The sequence below is a fragment of the Macaca thibetana genome, chromosome 1 (assembly GCF_024542745.1).
Source record: "Macaca thibetana thibetana isolate TM-01 chromosome 1, ASM2454274v1, whole genome shotgun sequence".
Classification (NCBI taxonomy): Eukaryota; Metazoa; Chordata; class Mammalia; order Primates; family Cercopithecidae; genus Macaca; species Macaca thibetana.
In genome coordinates, this window is record NC_065578.1 from 17,257,257 (window position 1) to 17,275,595 (window position 18,339).

An 18,339-nucleotide genomic window follows, 5' to 3' on the forward strand; every position below is an offset into this window, starting at 1 on the left:
AGTGATTGGGTGTCTTTTATTCTCTGTACTATGTCTTCTGTTACGGTTATGTATTATTAATTACTATTTAAAACTATTGTCTAAATCCTAAAAATCAAACTAAAATTTGAAATAAATTATTTGGATAAACTTTGCAGGGAGCTTCAGAAGTAAAAAACAAAAACTTGGCCACTGTATGGAAGTTGTTTCATACTTGTCTACTTCTACTTTAGCTTTCCATTTCCAGAAATATGTTTGCACTGTGATTTTCAAAATAGAACTGTGCAGTACTTAAAATGTGTAAGAATCTGCAAAAACAAAACTACGGAACAAATTCTGAAGGTGACCTGAGAAGGCCAGATGGATAAGTGAATGCATCCAGGTGTCTCTGATTGTATTATGATAAAGTGTAGGGAGGTTGAACTTTACATAAATACCACTGGATATTTTTCTTTGTTAGATGTGGCCCCATGGTATTGGATGCTTTAATCAAGATTAAGAATGAAATTGACTCTACTTTGACCTTCCGAAGATCATGCAGAGAAGGTGAGCATTTCATTCCTGTTAGGCTCCAGATACTTGTGGTCTTCCAAAGAGGCTTGAGCTGGCCAAAACTGATAGAGACATCTGGAAAACAGCTGCAGCTCTCTGCTGGGATAACTTGCTGTGTGACCCAGTTCCTTTTCTTGGGTAAATGCATCCAAAATTCTAACCATGGTGCAAGTTCTGGTTTCTGAGTTTACTTTCCTTTAGGAGCATTCTATCCTGTGGTTACTGCACCTGGCGGACCCTATGAGCTGCTGCACGCCTCAAGGCCTAGCTAGGACCTGCTGGCTGGCACCCTCCATGCTGCTGAGCTCTTTTATTAAGGGAGCAGTGGAGAGTTTCTGTCTGGCACTTATGCTTGTCCAGGAGGGGAGATGTGCGTGTCTCCCTCAGCTCCCAGCATGACGTGTACTCGGTAGCTGTGTTCCGGATTGGTTGGCACAGTGTCTCCCTCAGTGTGTGGTTACTTGTGCTGCTGGCACCACGTGAGCCCATTTGAGGCAGTGTGCAGACCAACATTTTCTACATCAATAGCAATGTATTTTCTGTATCAGAAAAATATAATTATTGCTGGGTGCGATGGCTCACACCTGTAATCCCAGCACTTTGGGAGGCCGAGGCAGGTGGATCACCTGAGGTCAGGAGTTTGAGACCAACCTGGCCAACCTGGTAAAACCTTGTCTTTACTAAAAATACAAAAATTAGCTGGGCATGATAGCGGGCCCCTGTAATCCCGGCTATTGGGGAGGCTGAGGCAGGAGAATCACTTGAACCCGCGAGCTGGAGTTTTCTGTGAGCTGAGATCATGCCACTGCACTCCAGCCTGGGCAATAGAGAGAGACTATCTCAAAAAAAAAGAAAAATATAATTACTAATAATGGTATAATAGGGATATAAGTGGTTTTTTAATGTGAATTTAAGCAAACAAGTTAAAGAAAACTCGAGATACTTTAAAGAAAGTTGATTCAGGTGGTTCTCAGATATGGCAAAAATTGCATGGGGTGCTGTGAAGGCCGACTGGCCTGATGGCCATGGAGCCAGACTGTGTGCCCGGCCCTGTTCTGTGCACTGGACATGAGGTAGATGAGTGTGCTTATTATCGACCTTCAATTTAAAGGAGAGGCCCAGAGAGGGTAACGGACTTCCTCAAGGACACATAGAGAGTGACTTGAGAGCCAGGAGTCAGTCAAAGCTGTCAGACTCCAGATTCCAGATCTGCTCTCTCAGGCACTGACTTGGCTTGGAACACCTGGGATAAAATAAAAGCAGAATGTAACTTGGTTTTGTGAGGACACCGAGCTTTTTTCTAAGAGAACCCTAAAAAAAAAAAAAAAAAAGGAAAAGCCAGTATAGATAATAGCTCATCGCTTTTTATCTGTTCGACTGTACATTTCAAGCATTTCAAGTCTTTTAAGACATCTGTTTTGATTCAGCTAATCTTATTTAAATCTAATTTTTGCAAATGCTGATGGATATGATGATAGTTCAGCTGAGTCCTGCTGTTCAGGGAACATTCTGCAGCAGTTAAACAGCAGCCTTCCCCATGTAAGTCCTGACACCACAGGAAAGGTAGATGCTTTTCAGTAACCTTTCCCTGTAGGTCTCTTTCAGAGCCAAGAACATAAGGTATGACCCGTCTGGACTAAAAGAAAAATGAGGCAGAATTGTATCAATTGCTACTCCTTTTTATGCCCATCTTGTTTTCTTTTTTTTTTTTTTTTTTTAATTCCCATCTTGAAAGAGAATTCCCAGAGAGCCTTTTTGAGAGAAAGGTCATTGGATTTATTTTTTTAATTTTTATGCCATTTCTTGTAAAAGCAAACTGCTCGAGTTGGATGCCAGGTGTACATAAATATATTGATAATATCCAGTCTCTTGCTTAAGACACATCTTTGTGTTCTCTTAAACTCTTACTAAGATTTACATGAGAGGGAGAGAGTCTTACTGTCTTTTCTAGTCTTATGAAAGTGATAACTGACTGGGCACAGTGGCTCATGCCTATGATCCCAGTACTTTGGAAGGTCTAGTGGTAGGCCAGCTTGAGGCTGGGAGTTTGAGACCAGCTTGGGAAACATAGACTCCCTTTCCATTTAAAAAAAAAAAAAAAAGGTGAGGCCAAGCGTGGCGGCTCATGCCTGTAATCCCAGCACTTTGGGAGGCTGAGGCGGGCAGATCACAAGGTCAGGAGTTTGAGACCAGCCTGACCAACATGTTAAAACCCCGTCTCTACTAAAAATATAGTAATTAGCCGAGTGTGGTGGCACGCGCCTGTAATCCCAGCTACTCAGGAGGCTGAGGCAGGAGAATCACTTGAACCTGGGAGGCAGAGCTTGCAGTAAGCCGAGATCGCGCCACTGTACTCCAGTCTGGGTGAAAGAGCGAGATTCCATCTCAAAAGAAAAAAGAAAATGGTGATAACCAGTGCAACTTTCTCAAGCAATCAGGTTTCTCTGACCTAATGATCTTCAAAAAACAGCTTCAGAGGACTGGCACTAGAGGTTTAGAGTACATAATCATTTTTAAACTCCGAAATGCCCGGGAAATTTGCATATACAGGAAGTAGGTCCAGGCTAAGAAAATTCTCATGTCAGGGTCCTGAGTCAGCATGTTTTTTGTTTAGTTTGCTTTGCTTTGCCTCAGTTTCACATTAGTTGATTCTTCTCCTCTTTGGAAAGTCCATGCTGAGTCAGTTTTTGTGGGTTTCATAACCCCACGGTACTATGCTGCTTATTTTAAGTAGAAAAGCCTTATGTGTGTTGAGTGTGGTAGCTCAGGCCTGTAATCCCAACACAGTGGGAGGCAAAGGCAGAAGGATTACTTGAGGCTGTGAGTTAGAGACCAGCCTGGGCAATAAAGTGAAACCCTGCTCTACAAAAAAAAAATTTCTTTTTTTTTTTTTTTTTTTTGAGATGGAGTCTTGCTCTGTCACCCAGGCTGGAGTGCAGTGGCGCGATCTTGGCTCACTGCAACCTCCGCCTCCCCAGTTCAAGTGATTTTCCTGCCTCACCCTCCCGAGTAGCTGGGATTACAGGCGCCTGCCATGACTTATATTTTTAGTAGAGACAGGGTTTTACCATGTTGGCCAAGCTGGTCTCGAACTCCTGACCTCAAGTTGTCTGCCCACCTCAGCCTCCCAAAGTACTGGGATTCCAGGTGTGAGCCACTTAACCCAACCTACAAAAAATTTTTTTGAATTCGTCGGGCATGGCGGCACGTGCCTGTAGTCCCAGCTACTCAGGAGGCTGTGGCAGAGGTTCGATTGAGTCCAGAAGTTTGAGGCTAAAGTGAACTACAGTGAGCTATGACTCCCCCACTGCACTTCAGCCTGGGTGATAGAGCAAGACTCAGCCAAGAAAAAAAAAGAAGAGTTATCTCTTGATAATCTGTATCCAGGTCACCTCAACCTTAAGATGACCAAGACAGTGTTGATTTACTTTACTTTTGGGTGTTGTATCTGTTAGATTTGTGTTCAAATAACAGTGGCTTTAAAAAACATAGGCTTACAGGCGTGAGTCACCACGCCCACCGCTAGTCGGGAGGCTGAGACAGGAGAATCACTTGAACCGGGGAGGCGGAGGTTGTGGTGAGCCAAGATCACGCCATTGCACCCCAGCCTGGACAACAAGAGCAAAACTCTGTCTCAAAAAAAAAAAAAAAACATTGACGGGTGCGCAGTGGCCCACACCTGTAATCCCAGTGCTTTGGGAGGCCAAGGCAGGCAGATTGCTTGAGCCCAGCAGTTCAAGCCCAGCCTGGGCAACATAACAAAACCCTGTCTCTACAAGCCCCGTCAGTACAAAAATTACAGAAAATTAGCTGGGTGTGGTGGGCTGCTTCTGTAGTCCCAGCTACTTGGGAGGCTGAGGTGGGAGAATCACTTGAACTCAGGGGTTGAGGGCTGCAGTGAGCTATGATTGCACCACTGCACTCCGGCCTGGTGACAGAGTGAGACTGTTTCTTAAAAAAACAACAACAACAAAAAACACACACAGGCTGATTTTTCTCTCAAAACACTTGCCACATAGAGCTAGAACTGCTGTGGAAACTCCATGGCGCCAGTAGTGCCCAAGCCCCTGGCCTCCTCCAGTGCCATCCTTGGCATGCGGCTTCTAACCTCAAGGTTGCCACATGGTCATAGAGTGGTTTTTGGAACTCAAGCCATTAGAACCACATTCGAGGCAGGAAGAAGGAAGGAAAGGAGAAAAGGCCACAGGCACCTCTGTCAGAGGCATGTTCCATGTCAGTGCTGCCCCTGATGGCAGAGCAAGGAGGACCCAGAAGAAAGGATTTGGGGCAGGACTGATTCCAGATATGGGTGAGGATGTGTTAAATGTGTGTCTCTTTCAGGCATCTGTGGCTCTTGTGCAATGAACATCAATGGAGGCAACACTCTAGCTTGCACCCGAAGGATTGACACCAACCTCAATAAGGTCTCAAAAATCTACCCTCTTCCGCATATGTATGTGATAAAGGACCTTGTTCCCGTGAGTTTCTGCATCTCTCTGGTTTTGTTTTTGTTTTTGCTTGCATGGGGGGTGGTGCTATGTGCGTTATGCTATTAGTTTTTTAGGGCAGGATTTGAGTATTTAAGGCTCCTCTTCTAGTCAGATAGTAAATAGATGGGACTATTTCCTATGTTATGGCAAGAGGAGGACCACAGTGTCACTGAGAGGTTAGGAAAATCCCCAGATCTGAGACAGTGTGACCAGAGTTTAATTAAAGAATTTGAATGGCAGAAGATAAATGCCTAGAAAATCCTCCAGCAGCTCATTTGGTGAGGTTTGTTTGAGAATAACAGGGCACAGAATTTTAGAGTTGGAACATTCCCAGAAATGAATAATTTGGCCATAACTACAAAGAAATCATGTGGAAAATACCTGTTGGGAAAGCAACAGCTGTTTATGAGTTCTACTTTAATTTCTGCCTCCCTGTATTTGACCACCTTTGCTGACGTGGTGTTTTCAAGGGCAGAAAGGACTGTGGGATTGGCAGGTTTCCCAGGTAGGTGAGGGAGACGTTTCCTAACCATGCTTAACATTGTGACCATTTCTCCTTTTGTAATCTTTGCATATATTCGTGACAAAGGAAGAGAGTCTGGCTTCTGCCTGGCATAGAGTGGACGACTAGTCAAGTGTCCAAGAAATGGGGTAAATAAAGCTGAGGTGATGATGGAATCTGATCCTTTTCTTCTTCTTCCTCTTAACCACAGGATTTGAGCAACTTCTATGCTCAGTACAAATCCATTGAGCCTTATTTGAAGAAGAAGGATGAATCTCAGGAAGGCAAGCAGCAGTATCTGCAGTCCATAGAAGAGCGTGAGAAACTGGTCATTAGTCCCTATTTATTGTTTTGATCTGAAAAATTTATTGCAAAGATGTTTGCCAGGAGTGTGACTTGTCAGGGAACATGAGCTGATGCAAGCCATTTAGTGTATCCTGGAAAGGAACTGGCACAAGGGTGGGGCAGTCATCCTCTTAGGGCCGGGTGAGTAGTGTGAACCCATGAATGGCCCAGAGTGGACCAAGGAGCTAGAGCCCCTGTGCCACACCTGCAGGGGCGGGTGGTTGCTGTGTTGCAGTCCATCTTTTTCAAAATAAACCAGTATGTAAATTGCCTGGGCTTTAAAAGGTGACCAGTAAGTCAGAACTGTTCCCTCACTGGGGGCAAAATGAAACACATATGCTGGCCAGTTGTAACTACCACCATCCTGCTTTACAAATGGGAGTGAAATGTTAATGGCAAAACAGAGTATCGATGTTCATACTTCTGGTGATCTGTGGGGTGGGATTGTTCCTGGCCTGCTGACTTGTCTGGGAGTTGCCATTCCCATGTACAGGCTATAAAATCTTAAAGCAGAGGCATCATTATCAAGTTTTCAGTCTTTCTTCTTCTACACTACTTTCATTCCTCTGCGAAGAAATCTTCTCTGATTTGCACACTCCCTCCCTGCATACTCATGGACATGAGGAGGTAGGAAGGGGCCAAATAGAGACAGAGCCCCAGCTGCAGACCTGCACAGGGCCAAGGGCAATGGCTGTGTCTTTTTCCTTTCTGGATCCCTAGGCCCTGGCGCATGTTATTTTATCAACAAATATTAGTTATGTAAATACTGTAAAAATATATAGAAATTTTTAAAAAGGCCAGATGCAGTGGTGCATGCCAATAGTCCCAACCACTCGGGAGTCTGAGGTAAGAGGATCACCTGAGCCCAGGAGTTTGAGAGTTTGACGCCAGCCTGGGCAACATAGCAAGATTTTGTCTCTAAAACATGTACATATATATGAATATATGAAAAGTATCAGTTGTATGAATGAATAAATGAATTCTACCTTTTAAGACTTTGTAAATATTTAGCATCCTGTCCCGTTGCCCATAAAATGTTAAGAAAGGGGAGTTCAGCCAGGTGCAGTGGCTCACCTGTAATTCCAGCACTTAGGGAGGCTGAGGTGGGCAGATCACTTGAGGTCAGGAGTTCAGGACCAACCTGGCCAACATGATAAAACCTCATCTTTACTGAAAATACAAAAATTAGCTGAGTGTGGTGGCTTACACCTATAATCCCAGCTACTCAGCAGGCTAAGGCAGGAGAATTGCTTGAACACAGGAGGTGGTGGTTTCAGTGCGCCAAGATTGTGCCACTGCACTTCAGCCTGGGCAACAGAGCAAGACTCCGTCTCAAAAAAAAAAAAGACAAAAGGGGAGTCCTAGTATGTGTGCCCAGTCTGGCACCATCGAGATAGTGGGGGTCAGCACAGTGGCCTGCAAGTCAGAGTAAGCCTGGGATGAGACTTCAGAGCCACTCTTCTCAGACTGCAGCTCTGCCCCTCAGTTTCTACCTCCCAGAGTCTCGTGTATCCCAGAGTCCAGGCTGAACCAGGCCCTCTGGCCCAACGAGTCCTCTTGCATTCCTAGGCAGGACTGATACATAGCTAGCGAACATCTCCCAGATGGGATACTATTAGGGATTGAAGAGTTCCCCTGAGCATGTTTGGTTTCTAGATACAAGTTGAGTATTCCTTATCCTAAATGCTTGGGTTTCAGTGTTTGGGGTTTCAGGTGTTTTCAGATTTTGGAATATTTGCCTTACACTTACCAGTTAAGCACCCCAAATCCAAAATCTGAAATCCATGCTCCAGTGAGCATTTCCTTTGAGCAGCATATTGGTGCTCAAAAAGTTTCAGATTTTGGAACATTTTGGATTTCAGATTTTCAGATTTGGGATGCCCAACCTGTAATAGAAATTTACTCATTTACCTACCAAACATTTAACATTTTTTTGCTCCCTTGAATTAGTATGCTGAACTTAATAAATAATTGGACGGCCGGGCGCGGTGGCTCAAGCCTGTAATCCCAGCACTTTGGGAGGCCGAGACGGGCGGATCACGAGGTCAGGAGATCGAGACCATCCTGGCTAACACGGTGAAACCCCGTCTCTACTAAAAAATACAAAAAACTAGCCGGGCGAGGCGGCGGGCGCCTGTAGTCCCAGCTACTCGGGAGGCTGAGGCAGGAGAATGGCGTAAACCCGATTGGCGGAGCTTGCAGTGAGTTGAGATCCAGCCACTGCACTCCAGCCTGGGCGACAGAGCGAGACTCCGTCTCCAAAAAAATAAATAAATAAATAAATAAATAAATAATTGGAAAATATGGAGAAATTTATGTATGTATTTATTTTTAATTGGGCAGCCCCCAAACCGGAATAGGTTCAGAGAGGCTCCATCATTTTTTAAATAAGCTATAATTTCCAGCCTGGGGAACATAGGGTGACCCTGTCTCTGCAAAAACTTTAAAACTTAGCCAGTCATGGTGGTGTGCACCTATAGTGCCAGCTACTCAAGAGGCTGAGATGGGAGGATTGCTTGAGCAGAAGAGTTCCAGGCTGCAGTGAACTGTGATTGTGCCACTGCGCTCCAGCCAGGGGGACACAGGAAGACTCTGTCTCAAAAAAAAAAATTGATAATTCCACCACCAAAACATAACCTCTGTTAATATGTTAATATTTATAATTTCCTTTGTTTTTGGTTTATTACACTATATTTTTATGTAGCTGGGACCAAAATGTAAATATGCTTTTATATCCTGCTTTTTTCACTTATGTTACTGTGAGCATTTTCTTCATGTTCTTAAAATTCTTCATAAGCATTAACTTACACTTTGCTTTCTACTGCTTCAGATGTATGCACCATGCATTATAAAACCATTTCACTATTGCTGGACAATGAAATTGTTTCCAGTTTTTTACTGTTAGAAATAAGGCTAGATGAACATCTTTATCCTTCAAGTTCTGCCCCAAAACATTCTAATTTCTTTTTACGGATTTTTCTAGGAGTGGGTTAAAGAATATGACTATTCTAAAGACCCCTAATCCTATGACCTTATGCCTTCTAGCCCAATGGGGCCAGTTGACACTCCCACCAGCCGTCTGAACAGCTGAACCAAATAGATTTGGTTGAAGACTCATGGGTCAGTCACAACCATCGGTTCTGTCTCATCTGTTCTCAACTGTCACCTCAGGTGTCAGTGGGCCCCTTTCGTTTTGCTGCTTTTAATCCATTTCTGTTGTTTCCAAACTCAGAAAGCCCGGTTTGTGTTTCGGACTTGTTGGGCAGATTGAGCCAGTGTGACAGGTGTGAAAGTGCAGGAAGCCAGAGCCAGCTGCCGGGGCCACATCCTGATTCTGCTGCCTACAGTGGCACGTCCCTGGGCACATGGCCTAACTCACTCTCTGTGCCTTGGTCTTTACCTGTAAGTGGAACTTGCTGGACTCACCTCACAGGATTACTGTGATGATCAGTTGAGGAAAGCGTGTAAGGCGCAGGGCTCTCCGTCAGGATTGGCAGTGGCAGTGGCAGTCACTGGGGATGATGTTGAGGTTTCCAGTGAAAACCTGAGGGCCCTTCTGCTGAGCCCAGGGCAGAAGCAGCTATAGACTTCTGCTGCTTCAGCCCCCAGGCTTTTGAATCTCTCCCCTCTTGACCGCATTCCAGGAAGTTGGAATTGATGGGAGTTGTTTTTGTGTTCTTGTTTTCTATTTCTTTTTTAGACAAGTGAGAGGTTCTTGTTTATTGAAGGGAAAGTGCACTATACGTGGACTTAAGAACCCTGGGCAGATGTTTACATTTCACTTGCAAGATCTTTATTAATCTGCTAAATATCTGCAAATCACACCTTGGATTTTGCCAAGAAAATTCACATGCAAGCAGGCATTTTATTCCTGCACTGACCCCAAAGGTCACATTTAATCAGCTGAAGACATAGCAGAGTCTTTCCCCTCACAAGCTCCTGCCTCTTCTTTCTCCCCATACAGGACGGGCTCTACGAGTGCATTCTCTGTGCCTGCTGTAGCACCAGCTGCCCCAGCTACTGGTGGAACGGAGACAAATATCTGGGGCCTGCAGTTCTTATGCAGGTGAGGTTCCCCTTAATTGCTTTAAGAGAAATTGATACTGAAGCATCCAGAAGTCCAAGAGGACAATAGACAGCTGTAAGCCGGCCATTCTGAGGGGCCTGGTTTCCTTCATTGCCATCCAGTCCAAACAGGCTAATTGGTTGTATTGCATTCACTTGCTTTCGGTAAATCTGGGGCCTTGTCTGCAAATTGCCTTTGTTTCAGTGTGGTAAGAGTCACCCCAAGGGGTGGCAAACCATGCCTTGCAGATGTTTAAAACGTATTTCCGTATGCCTGGTGGTCAGAGGCTCCCCGTCTCCCTCTCATAGGATTTGTAACATAAGATTTGTAGTGTGCAAGCAGGGGAGAAAGCAATGTCTTTGAAGGGCAGCTGCCCAGCTATGAGATTAGAAGCTGTTTCCCAGCTAATGAAAGCCTGGATTTAGGGGTTGCCTAGAAAGAAAATAGTATTGGTGTTCACTGCAAAGAAAGTCACTGTCTTTGTTCCCAGAAAGCTTGTGCTTTTTTAGATGTGTGCTTTTCATAGTGTAAGCAACTCAAAAACCAACTTCTCTTTCTCATTTTCCCACAGAAAGAGAAGTTACAGGTTTGTGTGACCACATGAGCAGTATTGATTCCCAGCCATGTAAAGATTGAATAATGAAGTACGCTTACACTGGTCACTTTACCAGCTGCTCCGAGTTGTTGGGGATGTAGAGGTCCTCTAAGTAACACTGCTAGAGCAGGTCCATGGTCATGTGATTAATTCGTTTCAGCTTCTGATTCAGGCTGCTGAGAGGGCTGTGCGAATTCAAAGAATCGTTAAGTGGGACAAATACTATCTGTAGACAGGTCTGTTAAATCATTCCTTTACTCAGAGACAGCGAGTCCCGCATGGGTAGGTGCCATAAAGACAGATAAGAGGGTTATATGATACAGTCCCTGCCTTCACCAAATTATGAGCTGGGTAGGAAGCTATTAAGCAACATGAAATAATTAGGAGATGATGCCCAGTGTGTATAATGAAGCACCCGGGTACCAGGTGCAGTATGGATCAAAGGTTTGCAGGGACCATTAATCAAGTGGAGCTACACGTGTTGGGAACCTTTCTTTGAAAGATGGACAAGAATTAGAGTGTGGAGATGAGGCATCTAAGCTGAGTGAATTTCCTTTCCTGTGCACTCTCAGAGCTTTGAGTTGAGCCAGGGTACTGCTTTGGCCTGTTGATTGGCAGCTCAGCTAATCAGTCCCTGGTTTTCCAGGCCTATCGCTGGATGATTGACTCCAGAGACGACTTCACAGAGGAGCGCCTGGCCAAGCTGCAGGACCCGTTCTCTCTATACCGCTGCCACACCATCATGAACTGCACAAGGACCTGTCCTAAGGTACGTGGGGCTGGTGACCCTCAGCTCTGCCTCAGAGCTGACATGCCAGAGGTAGCATGTGCTCACAAAGAGGCGATTGGTGGAGAGCAACCCTGGTCACTTGAGATGAAAAGGGAGCAGCATGTGCCTGTCCCTTCAGTGTGAACCTAGGGGCTAGTTTGGCTCTTAGTTGCAAGAAGTAGACTGACTCGGGCCAGCTCAGGAGCAGGCTTTATTTGTGGGCTACACAGGGACATTGTGGAGTTAAGGATACACAGGAACCCATGAGCAGGTACCTGCGTTCAGCCTGACTTCATAGGAAACAGAAAGCGAAAGCCATCAGAATGCGGGCAGCTGTGAGGACTACATTTCTTCTCCATCTCTTTCTTGTGATGTTGGCTGCGAATCTGCCCGGCTCTCCAGCAGCCTGTTCTTTCCTTCAGCTCTGTGGAGGTTTTCTCTGACTCAAAGCTCTGACTTTCGTTCCTTTTCCTGCTTGCATTTGCTGCTGCTTTTGGCTCACTCTGGCCTGGATTCTGCCTCCCAGCACACTTCCAGCTTCAGCCACCCGCCATCTGCTCCCAGCACTTCTCAGCACAGGTTCCCAAGAGGGTGTCACATTGGCCCAGCTCAGCTTCTCATGCCTGCACATCAGAGGCCACAGCTGGCTACAGACTGGCTGCCCTTTGGCCAGGTTCTGTCTCAGTCTGTTTTGTGGTGCTATCACAGAATTTCACAGACTCGGTAATTTACAAAGAAGTTTATTTGACACACGGTTCTAGAGGCTGGTACCAGCGTCTGACAAGAACCTTCATGCTGTATTACCCCATGGCAAAAGGCAGAAGGGCAAGAGAAAGGGAGCCCAAGCTTATCCTTTTTTTAGAGGTGGAGTTTCACTCTTGTTGCCCAGGCTGGAGTGCAATGGCACAATCTCGGCTCACCGCAACCTCCGTCTCCCAGGTTCAAGCAATTCTCCTGCCTTAGCCTCCCGAGTAGCTGGGATTACAGGCATGCCCCACTCATGCCCGGCTAATTTTGTATTTTTAGTAGAGATGAGGTTTCTCTATGTTGGTCAGGCTGATCTCAAACTCCCGACCTCAGGTGATCTGCCCACCTTGGCCTCCCAAAGTGCTGGGATTACAGGCGTGAGCCATCATGCCCGGCCCTTCTCACCCCTTTTTTTTTTTTTTTTTAAAGACAGGGTCTCTGTTGCCCAGGCTGGGGTGCAGTGGCGCAATCATAGCTCACTTCTGCCTGGAACTCCTGGCCTTAAGTGATCCTCCTACCTCCTGAGTAGCTGGGACTACAGGCACACACCACACCTGGCTAATCCAAACTCATCCTTTTATCAGGAACGTACTCCTATGATAATGGCCATCCATTGGTGAGGGCAGAGCCGCCATAACCTAATCACCTCTGAAAGGTCCCACCTCTCAATACCGTTGCAGTGGGGATTAGGTTTTCAACACATGAGCTTTCAGGGACACGTTCAAACCATAGCAGGTGTGAGCCCTGGTCCAGTCAGCCTTGCCCAGTGGGCAGGGAAGGGCCAGGGCTGTGTGGTTCAGAACATGGCTGCCTTCTGAGCAAAGACTGGGCAAGTGATTTCACTTAAAAGTTGCAGTGAGTCAGCGGACGGCAAGGTGGAAAACTGTAGGGTGGCCAGTTAGCGGTAAAAAAAAGATTACATCATGTATTTGAAAACATCAAATCCAAGCTGTAGAATTCACTTGTGATTTTTTTGCCTGGAAACTCTCTGTGTTTCCAGTGGCCTCGCCAGGGGAGCCCCCAGGCTCCAGCTCCCCTCTATTGCCTGGGCTTCCATCTGGGTCCTGTCCCCAGGACTGTGGTTTGCCATGCTTGCGCCTGTGAATAGCTACTGACCTCTGAGGCAAGTTATGCTATGAAAGCGCTTGGAACAGTGCCTGGCATAGAGTAAGCACTCAATAAATGTCACCTTCCGTTATTGTTTTAAAAACATGAGTAGTGAGCTTGTTTGAGACAGAGACAGCATCGTCAGTGGTGGGGCCTGGCTGTGTACTTCTTCAGAAGCTCTGCAAGTGACTCTAAGGTGCATTCCTGGTCACAAACCTGTGCATGGAGGGGATGGGTGCAGCAGACAATGAGACAGCCAAGAACAGGTTTTTTGTGCCTTGCCCTTCCTTCTATAAAACGGCTGAAAGTTGGGACCGAAACATAGACATAGGCCGATCATGAAACTGGAAGGGACTTGAGAACCATCAAGTTTAACCCCCTTGTAAAGATGGGGAAATTGAGCCCCAGGTGGGGAGGGGAGTGACTTGCCCAAGATCACTGTCAGGTCAGTGGGAAGGTAGGACTAGAGTTAGACCATCTGCCTCCCCATCCAGTGCTCTTTCTTCCTGCACAGATTGGGTATGTACCAGCCTTCTAAGTCTAAACACCTTCCTGACCCTGTGGGGACCCGGAAATACGCAGGTGGTTCCAGATTGAGAAGGCTATACAGTGAAAAGTCTCCCTCCCGCTCCACCCAGCCACCTCCCTAGAAGTCAGATGCTTGTGTGAACTTCAGAGGCGTTTCATGCTGCACACAAACGCGTGTGTGTCCTCTTCTGCCTTTTTTATATCACACTTATCTGTATGTTTTCACCCACTAAATTTTGGAGATTATCCCATGTCAGTATATGAAGCATGTCTTTTTGACCAGTCTAGACAATATAGTGAGATTCTATCTCTACAAAAAAAAATTTTTAATTAGCCAGGTGTGGTGGCATGCTCCTGTAGTTTTAGCTACTTGGGAGGCTGAGGCCAGAAGATCACTTGAGCCAGGAGTTCCAGGCCACAGTGAACTATGATCACACTTCAGCCTGGGTGACAGAGCAAGACCCTGTCAAAAAAAAAAAAAAAAAAAAGTATCTTCTTTCTCTTCTTCTCTCAATATCTCTTTTCTTTCTTTCCTTTTCTTCTTTCTTTCCACAACACTTTAGGGGGGTAGACTTATCCTTCTAAAATGAGGGAAGCCTTCACTAATGTCAGATAAGACCTTGTCTCATTTTACCAAGTACTTGCTTGTCTCCCTTTCTGCTTCAATGAGGGTGGCATTCAGTGGGTTTAATTATTACGCCTCCTGCAAAGCAGATGTTAACAGCTGTAGGGGCAAACTGCAGCTAACACCAATGGTATTGGCCAGTTGAACTCATCCTGGTTTTACAAAGGGTTAATAGAGAGGGTTGATTCTTCCACGTACCTTTGAGAGCTGGTATATGCTGATTTCTGCTGCTGCCGATTTAATAATAATGGTGATGATGTAAAAGATTTAGAGATGTCTGGCTGATTTTGACATTGGCCTGTAGTCCTAGAAGAGACACTATCCTGGGTGTCTTTGAGCAGTCAGAGTGCAGCTCTGCCCTGGGCCTGTTTGCCTGTTAGAGTGAGCCACACAAGAAGGAATTGAACGTGGCAGAGCTCTTGCCAGAGGGAACTAACCATCTTCAAATGTTAAAAAAAGGTAGAAGAGAGCCCTTAGCCCAACCCCTATGGTTTTGAGGGACTTGATTTGCATTCACCTTGCTTTGACACTGAACCAGCTGAGGAAGGAGTTTCACCCAAGATCTTGGGTTTTCCCATTCAGTTTCAGTTATCATTTGTTATTGATTCTCTTCTCTTTTTTAAAGGGTCTGAATCCAGGGAAAGCTATTGCGGAAATCAAGAAAATGATGGCAACCTATAAGGAGAAGAAAGCTTCAGTTTAAGTGTTTCCATGCTAAACATGACTTAAAACCAGCTCAGAGCTGAACATAATTTATATCTAATTTGAGTTCCTTTACAGATCTTGGTTTTCCATGAATACAGCATGTATAATAAAAATTTTAAGAAATAAATGTTATTCTACTTTATTAACAAAAAAAAAAGAACCCTGTTCCTTTACTTGCTGCAGAGGAATGTGAAGGTGCCAGGAGTCCTTGTCCTTGGAGAGATGGACAGGGCTCCAGAGCTGAGCGGGGGTGCTAGAAGGAAGTGATGAGGTGTGGAACTGACATCAGACAGGGCCTGTGGCTTGTTCCCAGCTTTGCTGCTCACCAGCTGGACAATCTTGGACAAGTTCCTTCACCTCTATGCTGCTCCATTTGCCCATCTGCACATGGGATCCATAATTGTGCCTACTTCATTCATCTGGTATGAGAATGCCTGGCACTTATTCTGAACACTCAGTGTTAGTGTTCTATGTCATCCCAGTTTCTATAGTTTTCAGTACCAGAATTACTGAAAACTAAATCTTGGTAAGTCTTTGGATACGTTGGTGAAGCCAGGTTTGAGATTCCTCCAGCACAGAGCAATGACCCTGATCAGCTGTGAATCCAGTTAGTTCCACAGAGGACCTCGTGGGGCTTCTCACTGCAAACATGAACTCCATAGCACCTCTGCCTTGGCTGGGAGGCTCACTGCACAGGCGGGTGTGGTAGCTCATGCCTGTAATCCCAGCACTTTGGGAGGCTGAGGCAGGTGGATCATTTGAGGTGAGGAGTTCGAGACCAGCCTGGCCAACATGGTGAAACTCTGTCTCTAGTAAAAATAAAAAAATTAGTCGGGCAGTGATGGCACGTGCCTGTAATGCCAGCTACTTGGGAGGCTGAGGCAGGAGACTCACTTGAGCCTGGGAGGTGGAGGTTGCGGTGACGGAGATCACACCACTGCACTCCAGTCTGAGCAACAGAGTGAGACCCTATCTCCACAAAACAAAAAAGCAATGCAAAAAAGGGGAAAGGGGGAAAGTAAAAGTGGAAGCTTCTCCAAACTCATTCCCTGTTGACAGCTTAGACATTTCCTTCCACACCCTACATTATTACAGATACGTAGCATATTTAAAACTCTCCCTTCAAAAGTAAGGCACCGTAGAGCCAGGAGCTGTGGCATGTGCCCCTAATCCCAGCTACTCAGGAGGCTGGGGTGGGAGCATCACGTAAGCCCAAGAGGTTGGGGCTATGGTTTGCCATGATTGCACCTGTGAATAGCTACTGCATTCCAGCCTGGGCAACATAGTGAGACCCCATCCCTTTAAAAAAAAAAAAAAAAACACTTGGCACAGTGGTTTACACTTGTAATCCTAGCACTTTGGGAGGCCAAGGTGGGAGGATTAAGGCCAGGACTTCAAGATCAACAAGGACAACATAGTGAGACCCTGTCTCTTTTTTTTTTAACCTATTAAAAAAAGATTTAAAGAAAAATAGGGTACCCAGCAGCTTTCTATTTTTACCTCACATAGAAGGGACTTCAGTGCTAATAAAGACCTACCTTAATCTGTGTGTATGTGTATGTAAAAATTTTTGGAACTGCAGCTTAAGAGCACTGTGGCATGGGTGTACCCTTACTTAACCATTCCCCTACTAAGGCACATTCGGGTGGTCCCTATTCACCTTTTCACCCAAGGGTGCTTTTTTAAGTTGTAGCTGGAAACCTCTGGATCATTTGGAAAACAAAAGCTTCATGCATCCTGAGGCAAGCAGCTGAGAAAACGTGTGACTCACCCGATAATGAGCCTTAATGAGCATTTTCTGGCTTAAAAGGGGTTGATTCAACAAGCATTGTCTCAGGCATTATAGAAGGTGAGGTGCTGGGGACAAGGATGAACAAGATTTGTTCCCTCCTACCACCTAGGAGCCAAGGTCACAAAGGAAAAAGGAACAAACATCAGAAATTTTGAGAACAGGGCCATGTACCCTTCACTACAGCATCTTGGAATTCTTGACTATCTCAGTGAGACACACGGTACACGGCCCTGTGGCGTTGAAGCCTAAGATTGTGGAGTGCAGCTGGCTTCTTGAAAGACAGTGGAACCTGACCTGCAGGCCATGTCTGTGGGTAGCTTCTGTTCCCCAGCTCAGACCTCCAATGGCTTTCTATCAGCCTGGAGAAAGGTCACATTCCTTGGATTCATGGATACTTTGACTTGGCTTCTAATCTCCAGATCTGTAAGGAAAGATGGGTTTTTCTCATGAATGACTTATTCATTTATTTATTTATTCATTCATTCATTCATTCATTCATTGGAGTCTCTGTCACCAGGCTGGAGTGCAGTGGTACAATCTTGGCTCACTGCACACTCCACCTCCCGCGTTCAAACGATTCTTCTGCCTCAGCCTCCCAACTAGCTGGGATTACAGGCATACCCACCACACCCGGCTAATGTTTGTATTTTTAGTAGAGACGGGGTTTCACCGTGTTTGTTGGGCAGGCTGATCTCTAACTCAAGCGTTCCACCTGGCTCGACCTCCCAAAGTGCTGGGATTACAGGTGTGAGCAAGCACACCCTGCTTCTCATGAACAACTTAATGCCTTGTAAAGATGGGTCCACAACAACTGCTAAGAGGCAGGGTGTAGCTTGGGAGTTGCCACTTCAGATCAACGTCATCAGAGGCTGAGCTGACTCTGATGGTCACTCTCCACAGTTGAACTCCAAGTTAAATTGGTAGTTATCAACTGATAGTTTAATTTACTGCTTATTTAATCTTTCATTGAATTGGAGACAAATGTTCTATTGAAACAGTCACAAAGGCTTTTCCAGTAAAACTGCAGACCTGTGCAGGGAACGGAACAGTATTTTGTCCTGTATGTTACTTCTGTGCCCAATGTGCCTTCATTTACGAGATAATACTTCCAGCCTGGCCCTGTGGCTCACGCCTATAATCCCAGCGCTTTGGGAGGTCGGAGGATTATTGAGCCCGGGAGTTAGAGGCTGCTGTGAACTATGATCATGCCTCTGCACTCCGGCCTGGATCACAGAGCCAGAACCTGCCTCTAAAGAAATTAAAAATAAAAATAGAATTTCGTAGGACTGAAGCCAGCCATCCCTTCTTACCTAGCTCTGGACATGTTGAACATCTGTGACCCTATTTTCCTATCTGTAAAATGGGAATTAACAGCACTCCCTTCTCAGAATTACGGTTGAAGTCTAAATAATAGTAAATGTGAAAGCATCTTGCCTGCAAGAGAGTAAATGCTCCATAAACTCAAGTGAACGGATTTGTCTTGAGTACCTACTATCTGAAAGACTCTCTAGTGAATGCTGGGAGGCTGCAAGAGTAA

The 18,339-nt window shown here is 45.5% G+C and overlaps 1 protein-coding gene across 1 annotated transcript in view; it reads left to right on the forward strand.

The window, feature by feature from the left end:
• The window catches only part of SDHB (succinate dehydrogenase complex iron sulfur subunit B), a 689,037-nt gene extending 673,900 nt beyond the window's left edge, over nt 1-15,137 (forward strand). The window contains exons 4-9 of the mRNA XM_050792569.1: nt 440-525; nt 4,873-5,009; nt 5,735-5,851; nt 9,833-9,934; nt 11,176-11,298; nt 14,931-15,137. Of these exons, the coding sequence (XP_050648526.1) occupies nt 440-525; nt 4,873-5,009; nt 5,735-5,851; nt 9,833-9,934; nt 11,176-11,298; nt 14,931-15,008 (643 nt within the window). The 3' untranslated portion in view covers nt 15,009-15,137. The remainder of the gene's footprint in view (nt 1-439; nt 526-4,872; nt 5,010-5,734; nt 5,852-9,832; nt 9,935-11,175; nt 11,299-14,930) is intronic.
• Nucleotides 15,138-18,339: the final 3,202 nt, after the last annotated feature.